This window comes from Aquarana catesbeiana, linkage group LG01 (genome assembly GCF_042186555.1).
Source record: "Aquarana catesbeiana isolate 2022-GZ linkage group LG01, ASM4218655v1, whole genome shotgun sequence".
Lineage (NCBI taxonomy): Eukaryota > Metazoa > Chordata > Amphibia > Anura > Ranidae > Aquarana > Aquarana catesbeiana.
In genome coordinates this window covers 256,186,600-256,214,114 of record NC_133324.1, presented here as the reverse complement: position 1 = coordinate 256,214,114, position 27,515 = coordinate 256,186,600, and the positions used below count along the sequence as shown (strand labels likewise).

Genomic DNA, 27,515 nt, shown 5'->3' with positions numbered 1-27,515 from the left:
TACTTAACAGACCATGTTAAGCAGGTCATCAAAGTTTTACCTGAACAGCAGGCCCAGGGGTTCGCTAACCTTCCAGCGGCCTTATGTTATGTTGTTGACGCCATCAGATTCTATCATGCAAACCTCTCGTCTTTCACTCGGGTTGGTACATATGCGTAGAATCTTATGGTTGAAAAATTGGTCAGCCGAAGCACCATGCTGTTGGCTGGGTTGCCTTTTTTGTGGTGCAAGGTTGTTTGGATAACTATATTAAAAGAATCTCTTGTGGGAAAAGCACTCTCTTACCTGTTAAGAAGAAGAGCAAGCGTCCCTCTTTCAAACAGACTTTTTCCCCAGCGCCAGGGGCTTCAGCCTCCAGGCAGTCACGACGGCCTCCTCCGTCTGGGGCAAGAAACAAGAGTCAACCCCAGGGACAAAAGAAGTCCTGGGGGAAGAATTCTTCTAGACAAGACACTAAGGCCTCTTCATGAAGGGGCGCCCCCGCTCGCTTGAGTTGGGGGAAGACTGCTACAGTTCTCAAAGCTCTGGCAGGAGGACTTCCAGGACAGATGGGTAATCTCCACGGTAACCTTAGGGTACAAGCTGGAGTTTCAAGAATTTCCCTCTCCTCGTTTCCTCAGATCAAGTGTCCCCAGAGAAGAAGCAGTCGCTCCTTCTAGCGCTAGAGCGACTTTTGTCGCAAGAGGTCATTATGGTGGTTCCCACAAGGGATCAAGGATTGGGCTTCTATTCCAACCTTTTTACGGTCCAAAAGCCAAATGGGGATGTCAGACCCATTCTGGATTTAAGAGATCTGAATCGATTCCTAAGGATACAATCCTTCCGCATGGAATCGATTTGGACAGTAGTCTCCATCCTGCAGGGAGGAGAATTTTTGGCATCGATAGACATCAGAGATGCATACCTACATGTGCCCATTTTTCCTGCTCATAAGAAGTTTCTACGCTTCGAGATAGGAGGGCGCCATTTCCAGTTTGTGGCTCCTGCCTTTTGGGATAGCCACTGCACCTCGAGTGTTCACAAAGATCTTGGCTCCTCCTCTGGCCAGATTAAGGGCTCAGGGTATAACTGTCATAGCATACTTAGACGACCTGCTCATGATAGACCAGTCGGTAGCTTCCTTGAACGGGAACTTGAGGACCACAGTCAAGTATCTGGAACATCTAGGTTGGATCCTCAACCTGGAAAAATCTTTCCTAAAACCAGTAAGAAGACTGGAATATTTGGGTCTGATCATAGATACAAGCCAGGAGAAAGTATTTCTTCCTCAGGCAAAGATCACTGCTTTAGCCGATTCTGACAGTCAGGACCAAGAAGGGTCCTTCTGTCCGCGTTTGTATGAGGCTGCTGGGGAAGATGGAGTCTTCATTCGAAGCAGTTCCCTATGTTCAGTTACATTCAAGACTACTGCAACACAGTATTCTGTATTCTTTTCATTCCAGGGATAGAGAACTGGCAGGCAGACTATCTAAGTCGCCAGCAGTTACTCCCAGGGGAATGGTCCCTGCATCCTGACATCTTTCGGGCCATATGCCAAAGATGGGGGGGGGGTTCCAGATGTAGATCTCTTTGCATCTCGATTCAACAAAAAGATACAGATTTGTGGCACGGACGAGGGATCCTCTTGCATACGGGATGGATGCGTTGGTGATTCCGTGGCATCGGTTCTCACTGATTTATGCATTCCCGCCTATTCTGCTACTGCCACGACTCCTTCGCAGGATCAGGCAGGAAAGGAGGTTAGTACTTCTGGTGGCCCCCGTCTGGCCCAGAAGGACTTGGTGTGCAGAAATAGTAAGGATGACGGTGGGTTCCCCGTGGACCCTACCGGTACGCCCAGACCTGTTATCTCAAGATCCAGTGTTCCATCCTGCCTTACAAATGCTAAATTTGACGCTTTGGCTATTGAGACCCACGTTCTGAAGAGTCGTGGGCTTTCAGGTCCTGTGATATCTACCTTGATCAATGCAAGGAAGCCAGCTTCCAGAATGATTTATCATAGAATCTGGAAAGCTTATATATCCTGGTATGAATCCAGGGGTTGGCATCCCAGAAAATATGTGATAGGTAGAATTCTTGATTTTCTACAATTAGGATTAGAGATGAAGCTGGCCTTGAGTACCATCAAGGGCCAGGTCTCTGCCTTATCAGTATTGTTTCAACGGCCACTTGCTTCGCATTCTTTGGTCCGAAACGTTATACAGGGGGTGATGCGTCCTAATCCTCCGGTTAAGGCGCCCTTAAACCCCTGGGACTTGAACTTGGTTCTGTCGGTGTTACAGAAACAGCCTTTTGAACCAATACCTCAGATTCATTTGATCTTGCTGACAAGGAAACTAATTTTTCTGGTAGCCATCTCTTCTGCTAGAAGAGTATCGGAATTAGCAGCTCTTTCTTGTAAAGAGCCTTATTTGATTGTACACAAGGATAGAGTGGTACTGCGCCCTCATCCTAGTTTTTTACCGAAGGTGGTTTCAGATTTTCATCTAAACCAAGACATTGTTCTGCCTTTCTTTTTTCCAGATCCCTGTTCTCTGGAGGAAAGGTCACTACATTCTTTGGATTTAGTAAGAGCAGTCAAGACCTATCTGGAAGCAACTGCTCAGATTCGCAAAACGGATGTTTTGTTCGTGCTGCCAGAGGGTCCCAATAGAGGACAGGCAGCATCAAAAGCTACCATTTCTAAATGGATTCGACAATTGATTATTCAAGCTTACGGTTTGAAACAGGATTCCTCCGTTTCAGATCAAGGCACATTCCACAAGGGCTATTGGTGCTTCTTGGGCAGTGCATCACCGGGCCTCTATGGCTCAGATCTGCAAGGCCGCAACCTGGTCTTCAGTCCATACATTCACCAGATTTTATCAGGTGGATGTGAAAAGGCATGAGGATATCGCCTTTGGGCGTAGTGTGCTGCAGACAGAGGTACAAGGTCCTCAGGTCTGATTTGCACCCTACTTGGTTGGGATCCCTCCCCTCATTTGGCATTGCTTTGGGACATCCCATCAGTTATTACTGTGGCTCTGTGTCCCGTGATGTCCGAGAAAGAAATAGGATTTTTTATAACAGCTTAACTGTAAAATCCTTTTCTTTCAAAGGACATCACGGGACACAGAGGTCCCGCCCCTCTTCTAATACACTTATATTTCTTTGCTACAAAACTGAGGTATCTCTGGAAGGGGAGGGATTATATAGGGGGTTGAACTTCCTACTTAGGGTGTGACCAGTGTCCAATACCTAATGGTACCTACATAACCCATCAGTTATTACTGTGGCTCTGTGTCCTGTGATGTTCATCGAAAGAAAAGGATTTTACAGGTAAGCTGTTGTAAAAAAATCCTACTTTTGAGTGCGGCTGTCCAGGAATTGTCTCAACTTCATGGGTACAGTGTTGCATGACTTAAAACTGGCCTGGGCATGAAGGGGTGGAAAGTGCCAATATTGAGGTTATCAGTAAAGACGTTAGTTTGGAACCAAAGTTGAAGCATCATGGCAGTGAATGTTCGATGACTAATGCTTTATTCAATGTTTCGTCATTCACAAAAAACACAAAACGCAGATATTGGTGGCATTTACAGTGATGAGTCAAGTGCTGGACCCCGGCGCCCCCCTTCCCCAACCACCACCTCTTCCTCAACCACCACCTCTTCCTGAAGTGTGCTACAAAGTGTTGCTATAATTTGTATTGATGGAGCCCTTTTCAGCACTTTTGCATTTATTTTATTGCAATGAGTTTTGTGTTGGATGGTTTTCCCTCAGTGCATTGTACCTAATTTTTCTTTTATGACTCAAGTCAGGGTAAAATCTGGGACATTCCTAGACTAGTTATTGTAAGTATATTCAAGTGGCATTCCTATAAATAATCAACATAGGAAATGTTGGATCTTGCCATTCATAAATCTAAACATGTCAATAATATTCTGGCAAATTAGGATTTTGCTGCAATTTGTCTGTTCCAGAATCTATACCAGTCCAACATTTGAGACATGTCAGCTACTACACCTTGATAAAAGAGTCTGGGCACCAAGTGTCCTCTAAATTTGGATAATTGTATTTTTTCAGTGTCTAGACAAAATGCTGTTTGAAAAATGACCCTGTAGACAAATACTTATTCATTTTTTTTTTTAATCATTCTAAGGATCTAACTTTCATCCATTAAGTATTTAACTCAGTGGGTTTCACATAAAGCTGATACAAAAGCTTTCAGCACTGAGGACCCTTTTTTATTTTTTTGGAAAGGGGGAGATCTACCTGAACTAATATTTACAAAGACTACCAGGATGCAGTGTGTGTGTGTGTGTGAGATATATATATATATATATATATATATATATATATATATATATATATATATATATATATATATATATATATATATATATATATTGGTGCACAGTTTTCTTGTTCAAATATTTTACTAAAAGGCAGTAAATATAACCTGAAGTTTACAAACATGAGGAAACCCAGAAAAGAGACGGATCATAATGCAGCACCAGTGGTACTTCTCAGTAGGTGGTAGTAGGTAATGACATGACTAGACAGTATAGGGATAGAACATTGGTACATAGTAGTGCTATCAGAGTAGACCACAATAGTCCAACAGAGTCATATTATTGAGGACTGGGGAGGTAAGCAGCCCAGAAACTGCATTTCTATGACCAGGGTTGTTGGGTAAAGGGGGTCCTGGAAGTTTAGAGTAGGAATGGCTACAAGGCTGGGCTGTGATGGGAGCTGAGGAAGCGCTTCAATAGCCCTGTCCTCAGGTGTGCCTAAACATATTCAGTAATCACCTCTATCTGTGATAGTATCCATGTCTGCAAGGTGCCTGGGGTAGGGGGAGCCTGTGAGATGTATGGTACGAAGAGGAGAGAGGATAGATACAGAAGACAGAGGGGTGAAACGGTGCTGATCGTGGGTGCAATGCTTTACAAGCTCCCAAGAGGAAAAAATGACTCCCCCTTTTTTTTTCTTTTACCTGCAAAAAAAAAAAAAAAAAAGTGTGAATGTGCATTTATTTTTTTAAAGGTGAACTTATCCTTTAATCTAAATGCTAACATTTTAAACTTCACTAACTTAAAGTGGTTCTAATTCTAAACCAAAAACATTTTGAACCTTAATGCATTTCCTGCATTGGGCCCCTTTCACACGTTCGGCCCGCAAAGATCCGCCTGCCCGTTTTTCAGGCGGATCTGAGCAGGCATCCCATTGACCTGTATGGGCAGGTGGATGTCCAGTGTAGATGTGTCCACTGGCACCCGCCTGCCATCTGATACGATCTGCTGAAAACAGGCGATACGTTTTGCCATCCGTCCAGCGGATGAAAACTGACATGTTTTCATCCAATCTTCCCATAGAGAACAGTGGAGCTCTGACAGGTCTGTCCATGCACAGTGAGCAGAGACGGACCTGTCATCCGCCTGCTCAGTGGGGATCAGTGGAGCGATCCCCTGCTGAGCTAGCGGAGGAGTCCGCTGAGCGGATCTGCCCCGTGTGGAAGGGGCCTTAAGGTAAAAAAAAAAAAAAAAATTTTTTTTTGGCATGTTGTCCTCCCCCTGTGTGAAGGGAAAGAGAGGAGATGAGATCTAGCGCTGTGCACACAGTGACTTGGCAGGAGCAGCAGGAGCCAATAGCTGTACGCCCTACCCCCATAGCAAGTGGCTTTCTATGGAGTCGCACAAAGAGGAGCCAGGATCGCCAGCATAGAACCCCAGAAGAAGCGTTTTGGGGGCCACTCTGTGCAGTACACTGCACAGAGCAGGTGAGTATAACATGTTTATTATTTTAAGAAAAAAATGTTACCTTTTTTTAGTAACATTTTTAAAACTTACAAATCTACCTTTTCAGACATTTTTTATGCATTAAGGCCGGGTTCACACTTAGTGCGGACGCGGCTCACAGCAGGGGTCTGGTGTGCCCCTGTTCTCCATTTCGGGAATGAATCGGGCCCCAATTTTTGCCTGAATTCAGCCCCGAAACGGAGCCAAAGATGCACCGGACTTCTATGATATTTGCACTGCAGCCGCCACGGAGATGTGTAAACCAGCTCCATAGAGAGCCAGTCACAATCTCCTGTCATGCGAATTGGATGCAGGGAAACCCTCATCCAATTCGCACTAGTTTGAACCCAGCCTAATGTTTTGTACACACGATTGGACATTCAGACAACAAAATCTTGGATTTATTTCCGACGGATGTTGGCTCAAACTTGTTTTGCATACAAACGGTCGGACAAATTTTGTCGGAAATTCCGAACGTCAAGAATGCAGTGACGTACGACGAGCCAAGAAAAATTAAGTTCAATAGCCTGTGCGGCTCTTCTGCTTGATTCCAAGAATGCGTGGAATTTTGTGAGCTGGAATTTACAACTGATTTTGTTGTCGGAAAATTTGAGAACCAGCTCTCAAGTTTTTGTTGTCGGAAATTCCGACAACAAATGTCCGATGGAGCCTACACATGGTCGGAACTTCCGACAACAAGCTCACATCGAACATTTGTTGTCGGAAATTCTGACAGTGTGTATGTGGCATAAGACTCCATCAGTCATCTGCTGACAAACTGAATTAAGAATGGGTCTGCAAAACTGTTAGTATTCCATTAAGACAATCAGTTTAACTTTTTAACCTGTTTTTGTTGCAGTTTCCGGCAGCATGGCTCACCATGTTTGATGCGATTCTTATTCTGATCCTGATCCCGCTTAAAGATAAGGTTGTGGACCCAGTTTTGAAAAGGAAAGGCTTGTTACCATCATCACTCAAGAGGATTGCTGTGGGAATGTTTTTTGTAACCTGTTCAGTCCTGGCTGCAGGTAAGAATGGAGTGCCCATGTGTGTGCAGGTCACTTCCATTCCGCATCTCTGAACGGTTGTAGGGCATTTTTCATGTGACTAAAATTGGTTGCTCTTTCGCATAACACAGGTTTTTGTGTGCTGGATTTCATGGCTTTTCCCTTCCATTAGCAAAGATGATCTTTATCCTGAAAAAATGTTACACTTTTACAGCACTATACAAACTAAGGTGCTTCTCTAAAGTGTATGTAAAGCCACAACTTTGTTCTTCTGAAAAGAGTGGAGGGGGATTAGAACTCTTGTCAATGTATCTCTGCTCTGTATCATTTTACAGTTGTGACCAGGGAAAGGGGAAATCTTCCAATGGGTGACAACTGTCTAAAAGGGGAATTCCCCTGATTTGTAGAGATTTCCTCTCACTTCCTGTGGTGTGTCCAGGACAGGACTTAAAAGAAAACTGCAGCAGGCAACAGACCGCAAAAGGGAAATTGATGGGGTTTAATCTTTCCCTGCTCTGTCCAATTATTATTATTTTTTTTTAAGTGTTTGCTCTACATGAACTTTGAAGTGAACCTGTCATGGCTATAAAACAGCGATCAGCTTTTGTTGTGCTCTGCTCTAACCATTTCTTGCAGTTCCCTATTTGAGCTCTTTCATAGATGTGGTGCCCTCTGAAGAGCGATTGGTTTGCTTTTCACAGAGAATTTGACAGGCAGAGAGAGGAGGCATATATAGCACCTGTAATTGCCACACTATATTGAACAACAGTTGCAACACTGAAAAAACGAAATGAGTGATTTTGACAGGTGGTGGTGCCTATCAAACTTTGCACCCCGAGTTAAAAATATAGAATAAAACGGGATTCCTCTATCATCTAGTAATGTTTGGCCTACTTTACTATCAGAGACTGGTTTTCCATATTTTGTTATTCTACAATTATATAATTTTGTATCTTTTCTTTACTTGTCTGCGCATATTATACAATTATGCCCTTAGTTCTATAATTGTTATACGTGTGTATGTTATAACCCTTTCAATAAAACTTATGGGAAAAAAAAAATGTAGCGGCCCCTAAGCATTGCATCTGCAGCATGTGACCAGCCCGGTCTGATGGTATTGCTCAGATTCAGATGGGGGGGCAGTAAAATGCAACTTTTAACTGGCCGCCAGTGTGAAAGACTTGGGGCTGTATGAGTAATAGTATGATTGGTCAAAGCCATACACAGAAATCCATCACTGTGTCCATAACAGAGGGACTTTGATTTCTGAGTCAGAAGATGCAACATGATGTGGCAGGCTCCTGGATGTATCTTATTTTTTACAGTAAATGTCCCTGTTCTTCATTTTGGTGGCTTGCAGATGCAATTCACTTTAGAGTAATAAACCTATCATGAAAGAAATTTAAAATAACTTTCATTGCAGCTTTGGAAAATGCTGCTTACCTGGCTGTCTTTACCCTCCCGTTTTAGTACTTTGAGCATTGATTTGGAGCAATACTGCTTATCTGGCTGTCCTCCCTATCCTCTTCAGCTCTTTGAGTATTGACCTGGAACAGGTATGCAGTTATGGACTTCTGACTTTTCTCTCTGACTTTCTTGACCACATACCTGTTCAAGGACATTGATAAGTAACAAGTGAGTCGTACAAGGCGGGATAACTATATTTTCACTGGTAGCCTCCCATGTTTCTAGCATGCCAAATTTACCAGTCACCAGGCCCTGACTGTTAATTCATGAACAGGTTTGTGAATACCAACGTCCTAAAGAATGGTGAACTTTGTGCAGAGTGTCTGAAAGGGTAGATTTGTAAGTTTTAAAACATTACTAAAGAGGTAACATTTTTTTCTTAATAATAAACATGTTCTACTCGCCTGCTCTGTGCAGGACTTTGATGGTGTACAGGTTTATTGACTATTATCTCCCCAAATAAGTGTAATGTGCTTACTTTGTTCCTGTGCTTGGTGCAGGTATTCTGGAAAGTAAAAGACTGGAGATTGTAAAACAAGATGGTACACAGACCCAAGTTATTGGACGTGTCACATACTATGCTGCTAAACTTGCCATATGGTGGCAGCTACCTCAATACCTTCTCATTGGAGTCAGCGAAATATTTGCAAGTATAGCAGGTAAGTAATTGGCAGTGTGTGTGTGTGTGTGTGTGTGTGTGTGTGTGTGTGTGTGTGTGTGGGTTCTTTCAATGTGAACTGAAACATGAAAAACTGGATGTGGCCTGGTCATGGGTGTGGAAGGGGAAACCCCTTTCCACTGGTAGCTAGTATCTGTGCTTTAACTTAATGTTTTAGCACGCCATGGCTCCTCTTCCCCCCCCCCCCCCCCCCCCCCCCCCTTCACTCTGCTTGTGTTAAAGCATGCATGAAATGGTTAAATGACAGGTGGAGAGTTTGTGCTTTGCTTACTTGCCGTATAAATTCACATTTTGCATTGAAACCTAACTGCACTGAGGTCTTTGCTTGCAGACTGCTTTTGTGCTGTATTGTATTGCTGTCTGCAGGCTATGACTGGTACTGCAGTAGGGTCATCTAGTTTAAAATCAGCGCTGCATCATTGTGCAAGGCATTGTTGTCAGGATTCAAACTTGCACTAAACTTAAATTTATTAGTAAATGACAGTATTGGTAATAAATGACAAAATATGAAACACTGGTATTTTTTATAAAATTCCCCAGTGCAATAGGAATTGGTGGAAAGCTAGCTCACATCAGCAGTTGACAATGGTATATAAACTAGGAAAAAAAAAAGCACACATTTGAGAAATGAGTTAGTATTAGGGCTTTGTATATTTTTTTTTTTTTTTTCCTTTCTTTCCCCCAAACAAACGTTTCTATTCGGGTAGAATTTTTTTTTTTTTTATTAATTATTTATTTTTTTTTTTTTTTAAATGAACCCCTTTATCACTGCCTAACAAATCTGTTTAATATCAAAAAGGATGGGCTTTAATGCCCACACGCCGCACATGTGCATCACTGGGCAACCAATGTTTCTGTGCTGAGAGCGTGAACATTGAGCGCTGCCAGCACAAAGACTGAGCAGTGAAAGACCGCTCTTGGTCCCCCGCTAAAGATCGTTAGCCAGTAGGACTGGCTCCCAATCATGTGACCACTGTGACAGCCAATCACAGTGGTCACTTGATCAGCTGTTCTTGGGGGATACAATTCACAACTTCGTACCTTGTTGCTGTGACCTCCTCCTGTTTTTGGATCAGTGCCCCTCTATAGCGTTACCTGCTGACCTGAAGTGGCTATGCAGTTAGAGACTCTTCAATTTCCTGTTTGCATATCCATAAAAACATCCTCCTGCCTCTCACACGATCGTGTCAGGGCCCAATGATAGACTTCACAGGCCCTGCACATTATTGTCAAGTAGGGGGACTTTGCTACAAAACAAGTAGGAGATCACAGCTCATGCTGTCAGCTAACATCTGCAGCTCTTAGCTTCTATCCAGTGACATACCCACAAGCTTCTTGTGCCATCCCCACCAGTTGCGTCCCTATAATGCACATACAGAACAGGATGAACTTCTTCAATTGGTTAATAAAATTTTTTTTTTTTTTTTTTTTTTTTGTTAATTTGACATGCCGAGGAGTCACAAAAGTGACCAAATGGACTATGATTATTCAAATTCATCTAATTCTTAATGCAGTTATACTGTATAACCATTGGGACCCTATACAGAAAATATTCTTATTTATTTTTTATTTTTTTCCTCCACGAATAGCATTGTTGTGCAATCATTATGTGGTTAGCAGTGTTCTTTTGAAATCTTTAAAGTCGTAATTAATCTAAAAGCAAGCATTAATTATATTGCAGCTTACCAAGTCTAAGATGCGGTAGCTATATTCGTTTTCTTTTGTAGGCTTTCTTTCCTTCATCTTCACCTGGGGATCTGGTCAGTAAGGGCACTTTCACACTGAGGCGCTGGGGCATCAGCGGTAAAGCGCCATTATTTTTAGCAGTGCTTTTCAGCAGCCCGGTCCATTGATTTCAATGGGCAGGGATGCTTTTAGGAGCGGTGTACACTCTGCTCCGAAAGCGCCTCAAAGATGCTGCTTTTAGGACTTTTTTTTTTTTTTTTTTTTTAGCATCCTGCCAGTGCAACGCTTCAGTGTGAAAGCCCTCAGTCTCTCACACTGGAGTGACAGGAGAGGCACTTTGCAGGCACTATTTTGTGCCTGTAAAGTGCCTTTGTGTAAATTGGCATAAGTCGGTTTTTCAATAGAACAATCAGTCCTGCAAATGTATTAGTTAAGAGTGTTGCAACAAACCATTTACTACTGACAGGGGTGCCTACAATGATCAGCTTTTATTCATGTAAGACCTTTTATTCCCTCCCCCAAATCAACAATGCTGCTGTCTGCTGTGCCCCTTGTGCTCATTCGTATTTGAGAGTGGGGATAAGAAAATACAGGGGGTGTGTTAGTGGCCAGATCACTAGGTGAAAATGGGGGGGGGGGGGGGACGAATGCAGTATATTACTTTTTTGGTTTTGGGTTTCATACTACTTTACGAAAATATGAGATTGAATATAAAATATGTGTGTAAATTTTTTTTTTTTTCTTTGCTTTCTTGCAAAAAAAAAAAAAAAAAAAACACAAGCTCGTATAGGACAAGTAAACCTCGTGTGATTGCTTAGACGTCTTTAGTGACGTATTCTTGCCTTTGCTCAGGATCATATGCTAACACTTAGAAAGTCTACATTCACTTTGTTCATAATTGTGACAAAATGTACTGAGAGTATGTAATGACTGAGGAAGTGAAACTTACTGTATGTACATGGTGGTTCTGCATATTTTATCATGTTCACTTTGTAATGTTGTAATTCTTTTTGAAACCTGGTGGGTTTTTGCAGAAAGACCACTTAGTCACAGCTAACACTTAGTCCTGGCTCACACCAGTGCAGCTTTGAAATCGCATTACTTCAGCGTGATTTCAAAGACGCAGATCAGTGTGATTTGGACCTCCGATTTCCTTGCATAAAGAGTGCAGTCGCAATGATTTGAATGGTGCCATTGTTGGCTATGGGGTGCAACTTGTCCCATTTAGATTTGTCAAATTGCATGTCAGATTGCACTGGTGTGAACGGGGGCTTAAACTGTAAGCATTGAAACATCTCACATTTGTAGCTGGTAAATTAACAGTCGCCCAAAAAGTATACAGTGTATAAGTGGCTCTTGTGTGAATTATAAAGTGAGCCTAAAACGTTCAGGTATGAGTGCTAAAGGACAGGCAATTTGTGGTGCCTTCAAGTACTTGTGAAAGTCTTCAAAATGTTCCCTGCACAGTCTAAATTGATCCTAGAACCCAGGAAAGTGGAAGCCTGCATCTCGACTTGAGCAGAAGTCAAATCGTCATATAGAATTTGAGCCTAGGATCCAGTGGCACACCACAGGAATGGATTTGAAGACTACCATAGGTACTAGCAGGCAGTACAATGCGGGTATTGGTGGCCTCACACAGTTGTTCTAGATTATGCATACTTCAGTTTTATTAAATCCCACCCCCTACCCCAATTGTGTATTATGCCAAAGACATCCTATCGAAAGTCAATTGTCTGTCAGTGGCCATCTCCAGGCTTGTTAGAAACACAGAATTCTTGGACAGGACTCCTTTAAAAATCTTAAAAGGCACACCAAACTGCTTACCAGAGCTCTCTTGCCAAGGAGGTCTAAGGTTCCATTCACATGTAGTCTAGTGGAAACCTGCTTTCCCACGTGCATTTTTGTGGGAGCCCTATGCAAGACAAACATGCCAAAGATGCTCCAGAATCCTTTTGGGTGTGGAGCGCCACACGTGTTTTATAGGGTGTGACAAGTTTGTAGCGCATTTTTCATATGTTTGCATGTGTAAATGTGGCACAACAGAGTATAGGAGTTGGGCTTTCCACCCATTTCTTTTCTCCTCAGCACCGTGGTTCAGTATTCAATGAAACATCCTCTTATTAAAGCAAAGACGAAAAAGCAATCGGGTTTGTGCAGATTATTAAAGAGGTGGTTCACTCTGTAAAAATGTAAAAGTCAAGCAGCTACAAATCCTGCTGACTTTTAATAAAAGGACACTTAACTGTCCAGTGATCCAACGCCGTCCTCACCCTGTCTAGTTCCTTATTAGCCTTTGGGTTCCCGGCACCAGCATCATAACTGTGGGCAGTTGGCTATGCAGTTGTCAGCTTTACAACTGGCTGCCCACTGCACGTGTGCAAGCCGCACTGCACGTTGTGAATGGTCCTGCAGTCTTCTGGGACCTGTCATCTGTCCTAGAAGACTGTGGGAGAGGATGTAAAGTGATTGTAAACCCTTGTTTTTTTTAATTTTTTTAAAATAAGAGACATCATACTTCTTTCCACTCTGCAGCTCGTTTTGCACAGAGTGGCCCCGATCGTGCATTTCTGGGGTCCCCCGGTGGCTCTCTTGGTTCTTCCCCCACATCAGACAAACCCCCTAGAAGAAGCGCTCTCCCAGGGGGTTACCTTGCGGGCGCGCCCCCGAGTCCAGCATTTGCATCCATAGACACGCATACCGGACTCGGCACCCGCGTCATTGGATTTGATTGTCAGCAGTGGCAGCCAATGGCTGCGCTGCTATCAATCTATCCAGTCAAGAGCCAGGACCCCGTGAAGAGAGTGACATTGTGTCCTCGCCGAGGGAAATACGGGGCACAGGTAAGTAAAACGGGGGGGGGGGGGTGGGCTAGGGGGCCAGGTGTTTTTTCACCTTAATGCATAGGATGCATTAGGGTGAAAAAACATGAGGGTTTACAACCCCTTTAAAGCTCAACTTCCCTTCCACTTTAACTATTTATTTAGGAAATAAAAAAAGACTGATGGCTCATTTTCATAAAATGTGGGAACTGTGAATTGAATTCCATATGCCGCCCTATTTTGATCCCGACTCTTTGCTCCTGTAATAGTTGGAAACTTGAGGCATGTGGGTGCTGAGTAATGTTTACCCCCTTTTTTTTTTTCTGTGCGTGGGTTTTTTTTTTTTCTCCTTTCTCTTTCCTTTTGACCCTGTTCACACATACTGCAGTGCCCTGCATTTTGCTGCACTGGGAAAATGCAGGTTACCACAAGGACACATAGAAAACCAATTGTTTTTGTGTGTCCTGTTCACACCACAACGCTGGTATCATGTGCAGTGTGGTGCGTTGCTTTAAAATGCCACATGTATGTGTGCTTGTCAAACTTAGTTTTGTAAATTAAGTAAGTTAATAAAAAAACACAAGATTAGCCCATATATACCCTCTCTGTAGGCCTTGAATTCTCATTTAAAGGAGGAGGTATACATGGGAGGGGAGAACTGATTGCAACTTTTTGGATTGAGAATACCTATGATTTACACGTGTGTGTGTGTGTGTCATAAGGACTGAGAATTATTAACCTTTTCTACAGTATGTAACTGTTCATGTGGATAACATGTTTTATGAATAATATTTCTACCAGTGCATGTGTATTTTTCTCATCTGTGAATTTTATTGTTTGTGTATCTCTCTCTCTCTCTCTCTCTCTCTCTCTCTCTCTCTCTCTCTCTCTCTCTCTCTCTCTCTCTCTCTCTCTCTCTCTCTCTCTCTCTCTCTCTCTCTCTCTCTCTCTCTCTCATATAAATGTGACATGTTTCTGCACATTTTTAAACAGAAAATGTAATGCTGTGAATGTACTTGCAATTAATGTCAAAATGTCCATTAATTCTTCTGCAGTGTATATGCATGCAGCTCTTATAATTAGTATTTCGTTGATACACTCCCTACAAACATGCCATTAGCTTGTTTCGGACACAAACAGCAGTTAATGGTGTGAAAACACTTAACGGAGTGACATTTTAGTGATAAATGGTAGCTGATTATCCTTCTTCCCCTTTTTTTTTTTTTTTTTTCTCTTTATCCTGTTGCAATGGCTTTATGCTTTGCAGTAATTTATGAACTATATTTGTTGCCAAGAACTGCACTTCTCTTACAATGTATGAGTATAGCCTACTTTTAATTTTTGTTTTTCTGATGACATGTCTTGTTGAATAAACAGAAAGTGGAAACAAATGCAATGTGTAACAAGCCAACAGATTGGTCATGTGCTGGTCTACCTTCAATAAAGAGAATTCTTGTTGGTTGTTACATGTTAATGTACTGTTGCATAACCAGGCCAATAGAACATATTTAGTAATGTGATCTAGGAAAGATTAATGTGTGTCTTAATTTTTCTGTAGGGCTGGAATTTGCCTATTCTGCAGCACCTAAATCTATGCAGAGTGCTATTATGGGCCTTTTCTTTTTCTTTTCTGGAATTGGATCGTTTGTGGGCTCTGGCCTGCTAGCCTTAGTGTCAATACCCTCTATTGGATGGATGAGCAGTCATGTAGATCAAGGTAAGCCCTTGTTAAAGGTAACCATAGAACAATACTAGTATATTTTTGGTAAACCAGTGGTTATATGACTCTAATAGAATCAAGAAAGTGGTATGTACAGGTTGAAGGGTTCATGAGGTCTTGGGCATAAAACTCTTAATGGGGAAAAAAATAAACTTTTGAGGTACAATATAGTCATTAAAATTGAAAAAATAACAACAAAAAAAATAGCTAGCAAGACCGGCCATTCACTGAGTGAATTTCTTTCCTGCAACCGCAGGTTGCAGAAATTAAATTTTGCTCTTCCCTTTTTTTTTTTCTCTCCACATCAACATAGACAGTGTTAATTCGGAAATCCTTGCTGCCGGGTCATTGTCGTCTCCCGGTGGGGGAAGCTGTCCACCCTGGGAGAAGATACTGATTATCACTAGAGGCTATGGCAGCTGCTAGCGATTAATAACAAGAGTCTGGCAGTCTGGTTGTACCCAAGGTGATACGTATATATGTTTTTGTATACACACCAAGCTGATGGATCACCTTGGGTGGGTGGGTGTGTGTGTTTTTGTATTTGTGTGTTTTTGTGTGTGTGTGTGTGTGTGTGTAGATAGATAGATCTTTTCATGTGACAACACTGAAGAAATGAAACTTTGATACAATGTAAAGTATTGAGTGTACAGCTTGTATAACCGTGTCAATTTACTGTCCCCTCAAAATAACTCAACACACAGCCATTAATGTCTAAACCACTGGCAAAAAAGTGAGTACACCCCTAAGTGAAAAGTTGGGTCCAAATAGCCATTTTCCCTCTCGGGTGTCATGTGACTCGTTAGTGTTACAAGGTCTCAGCTGTAAATGGGGAGCAGGTGTATTAAATTTGGTGTTATTGCTCTCACTCTCATAGTGGTCACTGGAAGTTCAACATGGCACCTCAGATGGCCTAGGCTACAAAAAGATTGAAGAGCCTGAAACTGAGTTGTAGCGCGGTGGCCAAGACCATACAGTGGTTTAACAGGACAGGATCCACTCGGAACAGGTCTTGCCATGGTCGACCAAAGAAGTTGAGTGCACGTGCTCAGCGTGATATCCAGAGGTTATCTTTGGGAAATAGACGTATGAGTGCTGCCAGCATTGCTGCAGAGGTTGGAGGGGTGGGGGGGGGTCAGCTTTTCAGTGCTCAGACCATACGCTGCACACTGCATCAAATTGGTCTGCATAGCTGTCGTCCCAGAAGGAAGCCTCTTCTAAAGATGATGCACAAAGCCCGCAAACATTTTACTGAAGACAAGCAGACTAAGGACATGGACTACTGGAACCATGTCCTGTGGTCTGATGAGACCAAGATAAACTTATTTGGTTCAGATGGTGTCTTGTCTACAGTCAAGCATGGTGGTGGGAGTGTCATGGTCTGGGGCTGCATGAGTGCTGCCGGCACTGGGGAGCTACAGTTTATTAAGGGAACCATGAATGCCAACATGTACTGTGACATACTGAAGCAGAGCATGATCCTCTCCCTTTGGAGACTGGTCCGCAGGGCAGTATTCCAACATAACGACCCCAAACACACCCCCAAGACGACCACTGCCTTGCTAAAGAAGCTGAGAGTAAAGGTGATGGACTGGCCAAGCATGTCTCAGACCTAAACCCTATTGAGCATCTATGGCGCATCCTCAAATGGAAGGTGGAGGAGCGCAAGGTCTCTAACATCCACCAGCTCCGTAACGTGAAGCTCTGGTAAACTCCATGCCCAAGAGGGTTAGGACAGTGCTGGAAAATGTTGGCCACGCAAAATATTGACACTTTGGGCCCAATTTGGACATTTTCTCTTAGGGGTGTACGCCCCTTTGTTGCCAGCGGTTTAGACCTTAATGGCTGTGTTGAGTTAATTTACACTGTTATACAAGCTGCACACTCACTACTTTATATTGTAGCAAAGTGTCATTTCTTCAGTGTTGTCACATTAAAAGATATAATAAAATATTACACAATATATACACAAAAATGTGTGGGGTGTACTCACTTTTGTTAGATACTGTGTGTATATATAATATACTGTTTTGAACTCACCCTCTTACCATATAATTTCCATAGACCTCCTAACCTTTACATCAGGTGTCGGCAATCCGCGGACCACCACCGCTAAATCTCCAGCCTGTCAGTGCCAGTGATTAATTCACGGGCACCCGGCCCGCGGAGAAGTGATTTGTATGTTTTAATATTACCTCGTTAAGAGCACCACTCCGCGTTCAGATTACTCGCCGCCTTTCTCTCCCCTCCTCCCCCCCTCCCCTCCTGACTGACGCTATTCTGGGCTCGCCCGCTGAATTGTCAGACAAGGAGGGGAGAGATTTGGCGAGTAACCCCATCTACAGCCACCACTGTACCCCCTCCCCCCCCCCCCCTCCACAGCCACCACTGTACCCTTGTCCACAGCCACCTCTGTATTCATCCCACCCCCCCGCCAGTCCACAGCCACCTCTGTACCCCCTCCAACTTCATTTATTAGTAGGTGAATGTGGCACTCCATGCATTCACATACATTGAATCCGTCCCTTAAGTGAAAAAAGGTTTCTGACCCCTGCTTTACATAGATAATCTGTTACAAAATGTATGCTGTATACATAATATACAATCTTATTGCAAAATATATACAGCAGGTTGAAATATGCGTGGTCCGATTGGGTCCACCTGAAAAACTGACAGGAGGACCCAATCGGTCCGCTGGTGTGAAAGGGGCTGTAGGCTGCTTAGGCAATTTTAAGAAAATGTCTTCGAAGCTAATGAGGCTAGTCAATTGACGTGCATGTGAAATATAGAATTCTCTTATTGGTCCATTTTTGGTTTATTACATATATAATTGAAAGCATTTTTTTATCTGTTCAAGTGCCAAAATTACCTAATAATAACTATTTGACATTCAGAGCTGTACTGTGTGCACTTTATTCTGTATTAACTCAAGCAGTTGTCCCAGTTCTTATCCTGCACTAGAGAACCATTAGTTCCCATGTTGTAGAGAAAACTATAGTGGGAGAAATTTGGTAGTTTAATACCAAACAAGTGGGCAGGGCTGACACCCAATTTTGTTCATTCAGTCCACAAAAAAGGATGTGGTGTCATTCTACAGGAGAATATTGGGACCTGAGTGCTTATCTTGCAGATCGACAGGTATTTTCTGTGGGAAATATTTCTGGGAAATGAGCATGTATTGCCAGATGTACTGCATATGTGCTTTTTGACTAACATACAGTTTAAGCATACATTTTAATTCTTATTTACTGCCGGCAATCACATACAATAAGCAGTTATATAGTTTAAATGTTTCATATGAATAAACACCACTTGCAGCGAAGGGAGAAAAATATTTGATCCCCTGCTGATTTTGTACAATTGCCCACTGACACAGAAATGATCAGTCTAGAATTTTATTGGTAGATTTATTTTAACAGCGAGAGACAGAATAACAAAAATATCCAGAAAAACGCATTTCAAAAAAGTTATAAATTGATTTGCATTTTAATAAGTGAACTAATTATTTGACCCCTTCGCAAAACATGACTTGGTACTTGGTGGCAAAACCCTTGCTGGCAATCACAGAGGTCAGATGTTTCTTGTAGTTGGCCACCAGGTTTACACATCTCAAGAGGGATTTTGTCCTCCTCCTCTTTGAAGATCCTCACCAAGTCATTAAGGTTTTGAGGCTGACATTTAGTAACTTGAACCTTCAGCTCCCTCCACATATTTTATATGGGATTAAGGTCTGGAGACTGGCTAGGGACCTTATTTTCTTCTTCTTGAGCCACTCCTTTGTGGCCGTGTGTTTTGGGTCATTGTCATGCTGGAATACCCATCCACGACCCATTTTCAATGCCCTGGCTGAGGGAAGGAGGTTCTTACCCAAGATTTGATGGTACATGACCTATCCATGGTCCCTTTGATGTGGTGAAGTTGTCCTGTCCCCTTAGCAGAAAAACACCCCCAATGCATAATCTTTCCACCTCCATATTTGACTGTGGGGATGGTGTTCTTGGGGTCATAGGCAGCATTCCTCTTCCTCCTCCAAACACGGAAAATAGAGTTTATGCTAGAGAGCTAGATTTTGGTCTCATCTGACCACAACGCGTTCACGCAGTTCTCCTCTGAATCATTCAGATGTTCATTAGCAAACTTCAGATGGGCCTGTACATGTGCTTTCTTGAGCAGGGGGGACCTTGTGGATGCTGCAGGATTTCAGTCCTTTACTTGTAGTATGTTACCAATTGTTTTTTTTTTTTTTGTGACTATGGTCCCAGCTGCCTTGAGATCATTGACAAGATTCTCCTGTGTAGTTCTGGGCGGATTCCTCCCTGTTTTCATGAGCATTGAAACTCCATGAGGTGAGATCTTGCATGGCGCCCCAGACCGAGGGAGATTGCCAGTTTTGTGTTTCTTCCATTTGCGAATAATCGCACCAAGCTGCTTGGCGATGGTTTTGTAGCCCATTCCAGCCTTGTGTAGGTCTACAGTTTTGTCCCTGACATCCTTGGACAGCTCTTTGGTCTTGGCCATGGTGGAGAGATTGGAATCTGATTGACTTGCTTCTGTGGACAAGTGTCGTGGTGTTTTGTTTTTTTTTTTTTTGTTTTTTTTTTGTACAGGTAACAAGCTGAAATTATGAGCACTTCCTTTAACAGTACTCCTAATCTCAGCTTGTTACCTATATAGAAGACACCTGGGAGCCAGAAATCCTGCTGATTGATAGGGGATCAAATACTTATTTCATTTATTTGCAAATCAATTTATAACTTTTTTGAAAATGTGTTTTTCTGGGTATTTTTGTTCTGTCTCTCACTGTTAAAATAAACCTACTATTAAAATTAGACTGATCATTTCTTTGTCAGTGGGCAAATGTACAAAATCGGCAGGGGATCAAATACTTATTTTCCCTCGCTGTACCTTCCATGGCCTGGAGTACTGAAGTTCCTTCTCTTCTAGGATTGCTAGCATGGTTCCCTTAAAAGTTGAAGAGGGACTAAACCCTCCTTATTCAGCCAAGGAAGCTGCCATCTTGGCCTCTGTTTGATCTTCAACTGCCATGATGATGCACATGTGACACCAGCCATCGGATTGTTCGACAGTTTGGTTGAGTACACAACCAATGTGACCGTTACATTCCAAGTGTCCGGAATGTAAATTTTCAAACTGTTAAATTGATGGGTTTAGTTTCACTTTAAAGTGATAGTAAACACTGCTTGGACACTTGTACCTACAGATAAGCTTATAATACAACTTTATATGTAGGTACAAAGAACATCTCCTAAACGTGCACCATTTTGGATATATTCACTGCAGCCGTTGAGGTCACTGGCGCATGCGCTCTAAAGGGAACGCATACTCATTCCATCCCTTGGGAACACTGCTGCGGCTATGACTCCCGCGCGCATGCGTGGGAATGACGTCATTGCGACTCGGCCATTCAAATGTCTGGAGCCTGCCAACCTAGAATAAAGACTGGGTGAAGATGGAAGCCCTGTCAGCGGTGACAGTGCCCCGGTGGATGGCTTTGTTTTAAGGGAAGCCTTCCTTGTGCTAGAAGGTGATGCATACTAGCGCGTTATGACATTAACTTGCAGGGAGAATTATTATTATTATGATTATTTTTTTTATGTAACAGTTTACTACCACCTTTAAGTTTAGTTATAATCTGACCTTAAAACATGCCATTGGCCAGAAGAAATGAGGAAGAGTAAATTTATACCTGTTTTCATGTTAAAGAATAGGTTAATAGATTTAAGTTTGTATAAATGTTGCTAACTTTATTCCTCTTTAATTCCAGGTAACATCAATGACTGTCATCTGAACTATTATTTCTTCCTGCTGGCTGCTGTGCAGGCAGTGACACTCCTAATCTTTCTCATCATTTCTGTGAAATATGAGCGTCAACAGAGCAAAGCAAATGGAAAGCTGTGAGCTTGTTGGTGAAAAGCTAAACCATATGGAGCACGTGTTAGTGGGCAGCTTGCCTTTAGAAAGTGCCTGCAATTTTCTTCCTAGTATGGATGATGTCCATGTTTAGTGTACACAGTTCCAAGTGCCCTTTTTGAAAGTGGAGACTTTATTTTCAAGGTCACTTACTTTGCACTACTTGGATACTGCAGGACTGTTCCAAGCCTCTAGAAAGCACTGAACATTTTTGCAGACCTGCAGGTATCTACAAAGCTGTCTTTTGGAATGATCTGTGTTGACATTTAACATATCTTGTGTGTTGTATCCTATTCTACTACTGGGCTGTTGGATTACTGCATAATAATTGGTGAAGTCTGAGATGAGTTCACTGCATAACAGGTGGTCTGAGATAATGCAATGGTTGGGAATCTGCACAGTTGGTTTGTGGCCATGTTCACATTTTTTTTTTTACACTTTGTTTTGTTAATAATAAAATCCTTGTAACTTTTTTTTTATCTTTCAACCTAATCTAAATCCTTGAATGTAGGAGCTCTACTCTACACCATCCTCACTCTGCTACCACTGACCCAAGATGTAGTGATATGTCAATTTTAGACGTGCTTCGGGTTAACCAAGATCGTATTCTTCATCCATGGCAATATCACACTCCCATAATTATGTTGGAAGGCACAGCTTTGGATCTGCTAGAAAGCATAGCCTTCGGTGGGACAGAAGTCTTGAATTTGCTTGCCAAGGCAGCAGATTAAATTATTACACAATGGAATCATAATTAAGGTTTTTTTGATGTAGACTAGGAATAGTCTGAGTTTTCACTGGGTTGTGAGATGGAGCAGAATTAAACTATACTATTAATCTGAAATCTAAACCACAGACCATTTCACTTCGCCTTGTGAATAGAAGTATTCTCAGCAAGACTCCTTTCACACTGGGGCTGCGGCTGCATTAGCGCTAAAGCGCTGCTCAAGCAGCACTTTTCGGCCACTAGCGGGGCTCTTTTAAACCCAAAGAAGGCCGGTTGAAAAGCTTTGGAAACGCTCTCCATTCATTTCAATAGACAGGGCGTTTTGGGAGAGCTAAATACAGCGCTCCCAAACCGCCCCAAAGATGCTGCTTGCAGGACTTTTCCAAACGTCCCACAAGCGCACTGCTCCAGTGTGAAAATTCACACTGAACTGAAAGTGCTAAAATGCCTGAAAACCGCCTCAGTGTAAATGGGTCTTGATTATAAATTACCTTCTACTTCTTGCAGCTGTCTAGTAACATTAGTTTTGTCTGTCACCTATATAGTGGCACTCAAAGTGCCAATATATCTTATATTGTTTGCTGGCGGAGCGGAGTGCCACTGTGCTATGTTGGAAAACGTATACTTTTTAAAGCTCCATTTTTATCCTGTTAAGATCGACTATAAATATATGCAGTAGTTAATCTGTAAATTAAATGTTGAAAAAAAAAAAAGTCCCATATGGCATTTTGTTCCATTTATTCCATTCACATCTGAGCGTTTCGAATCGTGGGCGGAAGCGCCTCAATTTTTAAATAGCGGGGCGCTTGTGTGATGCCAGTACTTAATGGCATCCCAACCGCAGAATGATTTTTGACATGATTGTCATGCGTAAAACCACAACGTGTGACACTGTCGCTCAAGAGAGCGATAAGTGCTGCACATTGTGTTTTTCCACAATTGCAACGTGATTTATCGCAGCAAAAGCGTGCCGCAGTTTTTGAATCGTAGGCAGAATTGTGGAGATTTGGATCACTCAGGTGTGAACGGAGCCTTAGGGAAAACTGTTCTATGTTTAAAACCTTATATTCAGCATAGGGAGATGATCTTTTCATTTGATTAATCGTTCTTCCCCTTAGGCTAAGTTTACAGGGCCGTGACTTTGCCAGGCAACTAGAGTACTAATTTGACGTGGCACAGGAACCTTTTCTAAAGTCAGAACTACTTTAGTAGTGCTACTTTAAGACCGCTGTTGTTGACTAACATGGGATTTCACATGTCATGTGACTTGGGGTCTCACAAGTCAGATCCCAAGTCGCAACAGTGTGAACTGAGCCTTAACCCTCTACATTTTTTTTTTTATGTAGCCTTTTTCTAAACTGCATAAACATTGCAAAATGAATTTATTCTTGGTGTTTTGGGGATAATGGTTGTACCTGAACTCTTGTAAGTCAGCATTCGCTACATGTGCTGTTTGATTTGTGTTCTTATAATGGTTGTACTCTGCAATGTGGTCTATATACTGACTCAAAGCAGTTATCTTCATCTTTATTTAGCAGACTTTTTTTGTGTAAATGCTGGTCTGATCTCAATTGTGTATTAGTTTATTTTAAACATCCATAATAACCTGGTTTATGCTTATCATAGAATAATCATGGTAATTTTTAGTATGCTGGCAATGTAAATATGTGTAGTGTTGCTCGGGCATACTTGGTTATTCAAAAAGGCAAAGAATGATGTACAAAGTACAAATTTCATATTTCCATTGATCCGTTTTAGTGATCTGCGATCAAATTGGATGTTATCAATTTTGATATATTTTGAACATTCTCTTTGTGCTTGCATTGAATTTGTGAATTAACCTGTTGGTGTGAAAAGATGCTGTGATGGCACTTGAGCTGTTGGGTTTCATGGAACACTGCAGAAAAATTGCCATGCAACTCACACAGCATCCAAAGTGAGAACTGAATTGTACAGTGCACCCCAAATAATGCAACATGTTTTATCTGCACCACCAAAACTCCCCTAAAAAATACACTCCTCTGGTTTTATCAATCTGTTACTTCATGGAGTTGGTGTCTGGTGCAGCACCACTCTACTCCTCAGGAGCGAGTCCTTGGACTAAGCGTGAGCAACAATTTAAAATTTTTGTAGTATTATTTATTCTTTGGTTGTGGTTCATTTCTCTATTACAGATGAGATGTTCCTCCGTACTGCAAGTAGTATAGTGATGTAAAAATGAATAGTTCTCGTAGTGTTGCAATTTCTTTGTAGCAATCATGATCTGACGCACAAAATTGTATTTTTTATTGTATTTTAAAATAAGCCATAACCAGAAAATTAAATGTGACACGTGCCAGACAAATTTAGGTACATATGATTTTGAAAGGGCTTTTCTTGACTTTCAACAAGCTAGCCAGAAATGGGATATCATCCTCCCCAAACTGCCACCTTGTAATTGGGCAAAAAATCAGAACACAGAAGGCAGCTCTCTGGAGATATGACATACGCTCTGTACAGTAGAAACACAAACACACAAGGGCTCGAAAGGATCGCACCCCAAAGAGATCTTTTGAATCAAAGGCACCCACTCAGATGGAGAGGTGGGCTGGATGGCGCCACAGGAGACCTGAGCCGTGCACAACGTGCACCATCCAGCTGGCCTCTCCATCTGAGTGGGTGCCTTTTGAATCACAAGACGTACCCTGTGGGCTGTGATACTTTCTACCCCTGGTGGGTCTGACGAGTGCTATATTTCTTCTTAAATGTAAGTTACCAATTGTCTCAATCTTGTTTGGTTTTGTAAATGCTTCAGATTTCAGGGGGTATTGTCTCAGTGATGATCTGAGAACGATACGCTTCTGCTGCACACTGTTGGTAGAAACTCCTAAAAGGCAGACTATCATGGAAAAACTAAAATCCTATATAATGGCCCTCAACCTATTTGTGGATCTCTTTATATTGCTACAATTGGCATAGGAAAAAGGAGTCGGAACCAGGGCTAAGATGAGAGATTTTTTTCGTATTCTTTCAAAATTAATCTGTAATGATGATGATTTTTTTTAATGCATATTAAAATCTTACTGGTTCCATCATGTGATCTTTTTGCAGTTATGAATATGCACTTGTTGAACACTTATTAAAAATAAACAGTAATCGTTTGTAAGTTTGATTTGATTAATACTGAATGTCAAGGTTTTAAAGTAATAGATTTGCTTAAGTCTCTTTTGCACAAAATAATATAAACTGAGAAATGTTTTTTTATTGCTTGGATATTTATATAGAAATATACCTGTTTTTTGTTTTACATTGTTTCTTGACTTTTTTGAGTAGTGATCTTTTTTAATGTATTGTAAAAAAATACAATAAAATAATGTATTGTCAAAAAATAAAATTATTTTTATTTGTAAGCATTTTGTCTTCTTACACATTTTTAAAATAACATGTAAGGGCACAAGATTTGAAGTCCAGTGTGTGTGTGTATTGTATTGGCACCAATGACAAAGTCAGAGGCAGATGGAGTGTCCTAAAGAACTATTTTAGGGACTTAGGAGCTAAATTGAGGAAAAGGACCTCCAAGGTAGTATTCTCAGGAATACTACCGGTACAACGAGCCACACCAGAAAGGCAGAGGGAGATTAGGGAAGTAAACAAGTGGCTGAAGAGCTGGTGTAGTAAGCAGGGGTTTGGGTTCCTGGAGGACTGGGCCAACTTCTCAGTCGATAACCGGTACTGTAGAAGGGACAGACTGCACCTAAATGAGGAGGGTGCAGATCTGCTGGGAATGAAGATGGCCAAAAAGTTAGAGGGGTTTTTAAACTAGGCGATGGGGGGAGGGTCCAGAGGTAGAGATAGTCAGCGCGGAAGATATTCCAGAGGGTAGTACTGGGGGCATTAGTGGTAGGTTGACCAAAGCACAAAAACACAAGGTAAGTATAGTAGCAAGTCCTAGTTGCAATCTCGAAACACCCAATACGAAGCATGGCGGACAAGATGGGTGAACTAGAGATACTGTTATACGAGGATTTGGATTTTGTGGGAATTTCAGAGACCTGGTTCAACAGCTCTCATGATTGGCTGGCAAACATTCAAGGGTATACCCTTTACCGCAAGGATAGAGAGGGTAAAAAAGGGGGAGGGGTATGCCTATATATCAAGAATAATGTACAAGTGAATGTGAAAGATGACATCGCTGAGGGAGCTAGGGAGGAGGTGGAATCCTTATGGGTAGAGCTCCAAAGGGATGAAGTTAAGGGGAAAATTATACTGGGAGTATGCTATAGGCCCCCTAACCTGAGGAAGGAAGTGGAGACAGATCTCCTAGCACAATTTGGATTAGCAGCAAGGATGGGAAGTGTTATCATAATGGGGGATTTTAATTATCCAGACATAGACTGGGCGGAGGGAACCGCGCATTCATTTAAGGCTCGCCAGTTTCTAAATGTCTTGCAGAACAATTTAATGGGTCAGATGGTAGACGCACCAACTAGAAATAAAACATTACTGGATCTACTGATTACCAACAATATAGACCTGATCACGGATGTGGAAATACAGGGCAATTTAGGTAACAGCGATCACAGGTCAATTGTTTTCAGTATAAATCACACAAATAGGAAACCTAAAGGGAATACAAAGACACTGAATTTCAAAAGAGCCAACTTCCCTAAACTACAAACCTTGCTAAAAGGCATAGATTAGGATAAAATATTAAGAACAAAGAATACAGAAGAGAGATGGGTTTCCTTTAAGAGTAAAATTAAATTAATTAAATAAGGGCATTAGCCAATGTGGGTAATAAATTTAAAAGAGCGAACAAAAGTCCTGGATGGCTTAACTCCAATGTAAAAATGCATATAAAAGCAAAAGAGAAGGCCTTCAAAAAAATACAAGGTTGAGGGATCATCCTCAGCATTCAGACTTTATAAAGAATGCAACAAGAAATGTAAGGGTGCAATTAGGACGGCTAAGATAGAACATGAAAGACACATAGCGGAGGAGAGAAAAAAAATCCCAAGAAATTCTTTAATAATGTAAACAGTAAAAAAGGGAGGACAGACCATATTGGCCCCATAAAGAATAAGGAAGGACATCTGGTTACAAAGGATGGGGATATGGCAAAGGTATTGAATTTATTCTTCTCCTTAGTCTTCACGAGTGAATCAGGGGGCTTCAGTAACCAAAACTGCAGTGTTTATCCTTATGGCACAACACAGGAAGTACCTCCATGGTTAACAGAGGACAGAATTAAAATTAGACTTGGGAAACTTAACATTAATAAATCACCGGGACCAGATGGCTTCCATCCGAGGGTACTTGGGGAACTCAGTCAAGTGATTGCCAGACCGTTGTTCCTAATTTTTACAGACAGTCTACTAGCTGGAATGGTACCAGCTGATTGGAAAAAAGCCAGTGTAGCACCAATATTTAAAAAGGGCCCAAAATACATCCCTGGGAATTACAGACCAGTTAGCCTAACATCAATAGTATGTAAACTCTTGGAGGGGATGATAAGGGACTATATACAAGATTTTAGTAATGAGAACGGTATCATTAGCAGTAAACAGCATGGATTCATGAAGAATCGTTCTTGCCAAACCAATCTACTAACCTTCTATGAGGAGGTGAGTTGCCATCTAGATAAAGGAAGGCCCGTAGACATGGTGTATCTGGATTTTGCAAAAGCACTTGACACAGTTTCCCATAAACGTTTACTGTAC

The 27,515-nt window shown here is 41.8% G+C and overlaps 1 protein-coding gene across 2 annotated transcripts in view; it reads left to right on the top strand.

Annotated features, from left to right (window-relative positions):
• SLC15A4 (solute carrier family 15 member 4) overlaps window positions 1-25,205 on the top strand; it is an 84,493-nt gene extending 59,288 nt beyond the window's left edge. For both annotated transcript variants that reach the window (XM_073627996.1, XM_073627989.1), the window contains exons 5-8: window positions 6,637-6,805; window positions 8,752-8,910; window positions 14,997-15,155; window positions 20,944-25,205. In XM_073627996.1, the coding sequence (XP_073484097.1) occupies window positions 6,637-6,805; window positions 8,752-8,910; window positions 14,997-15,155; window positions 20,944-21,077 (621 nt within the window). In that variant the 3' untranslated portion in view covers window positions 21,078-25,205. The remainder of the gene's footprint in view (window positions 1-6,636; window positions 6,806-8,751; window positions 8,911-14,996; window positions 15,156-20,943) is intronic.
• The last annotated feature ends 2,310 nt before the right edge of the window (window positions 25,206-27,515 follow it).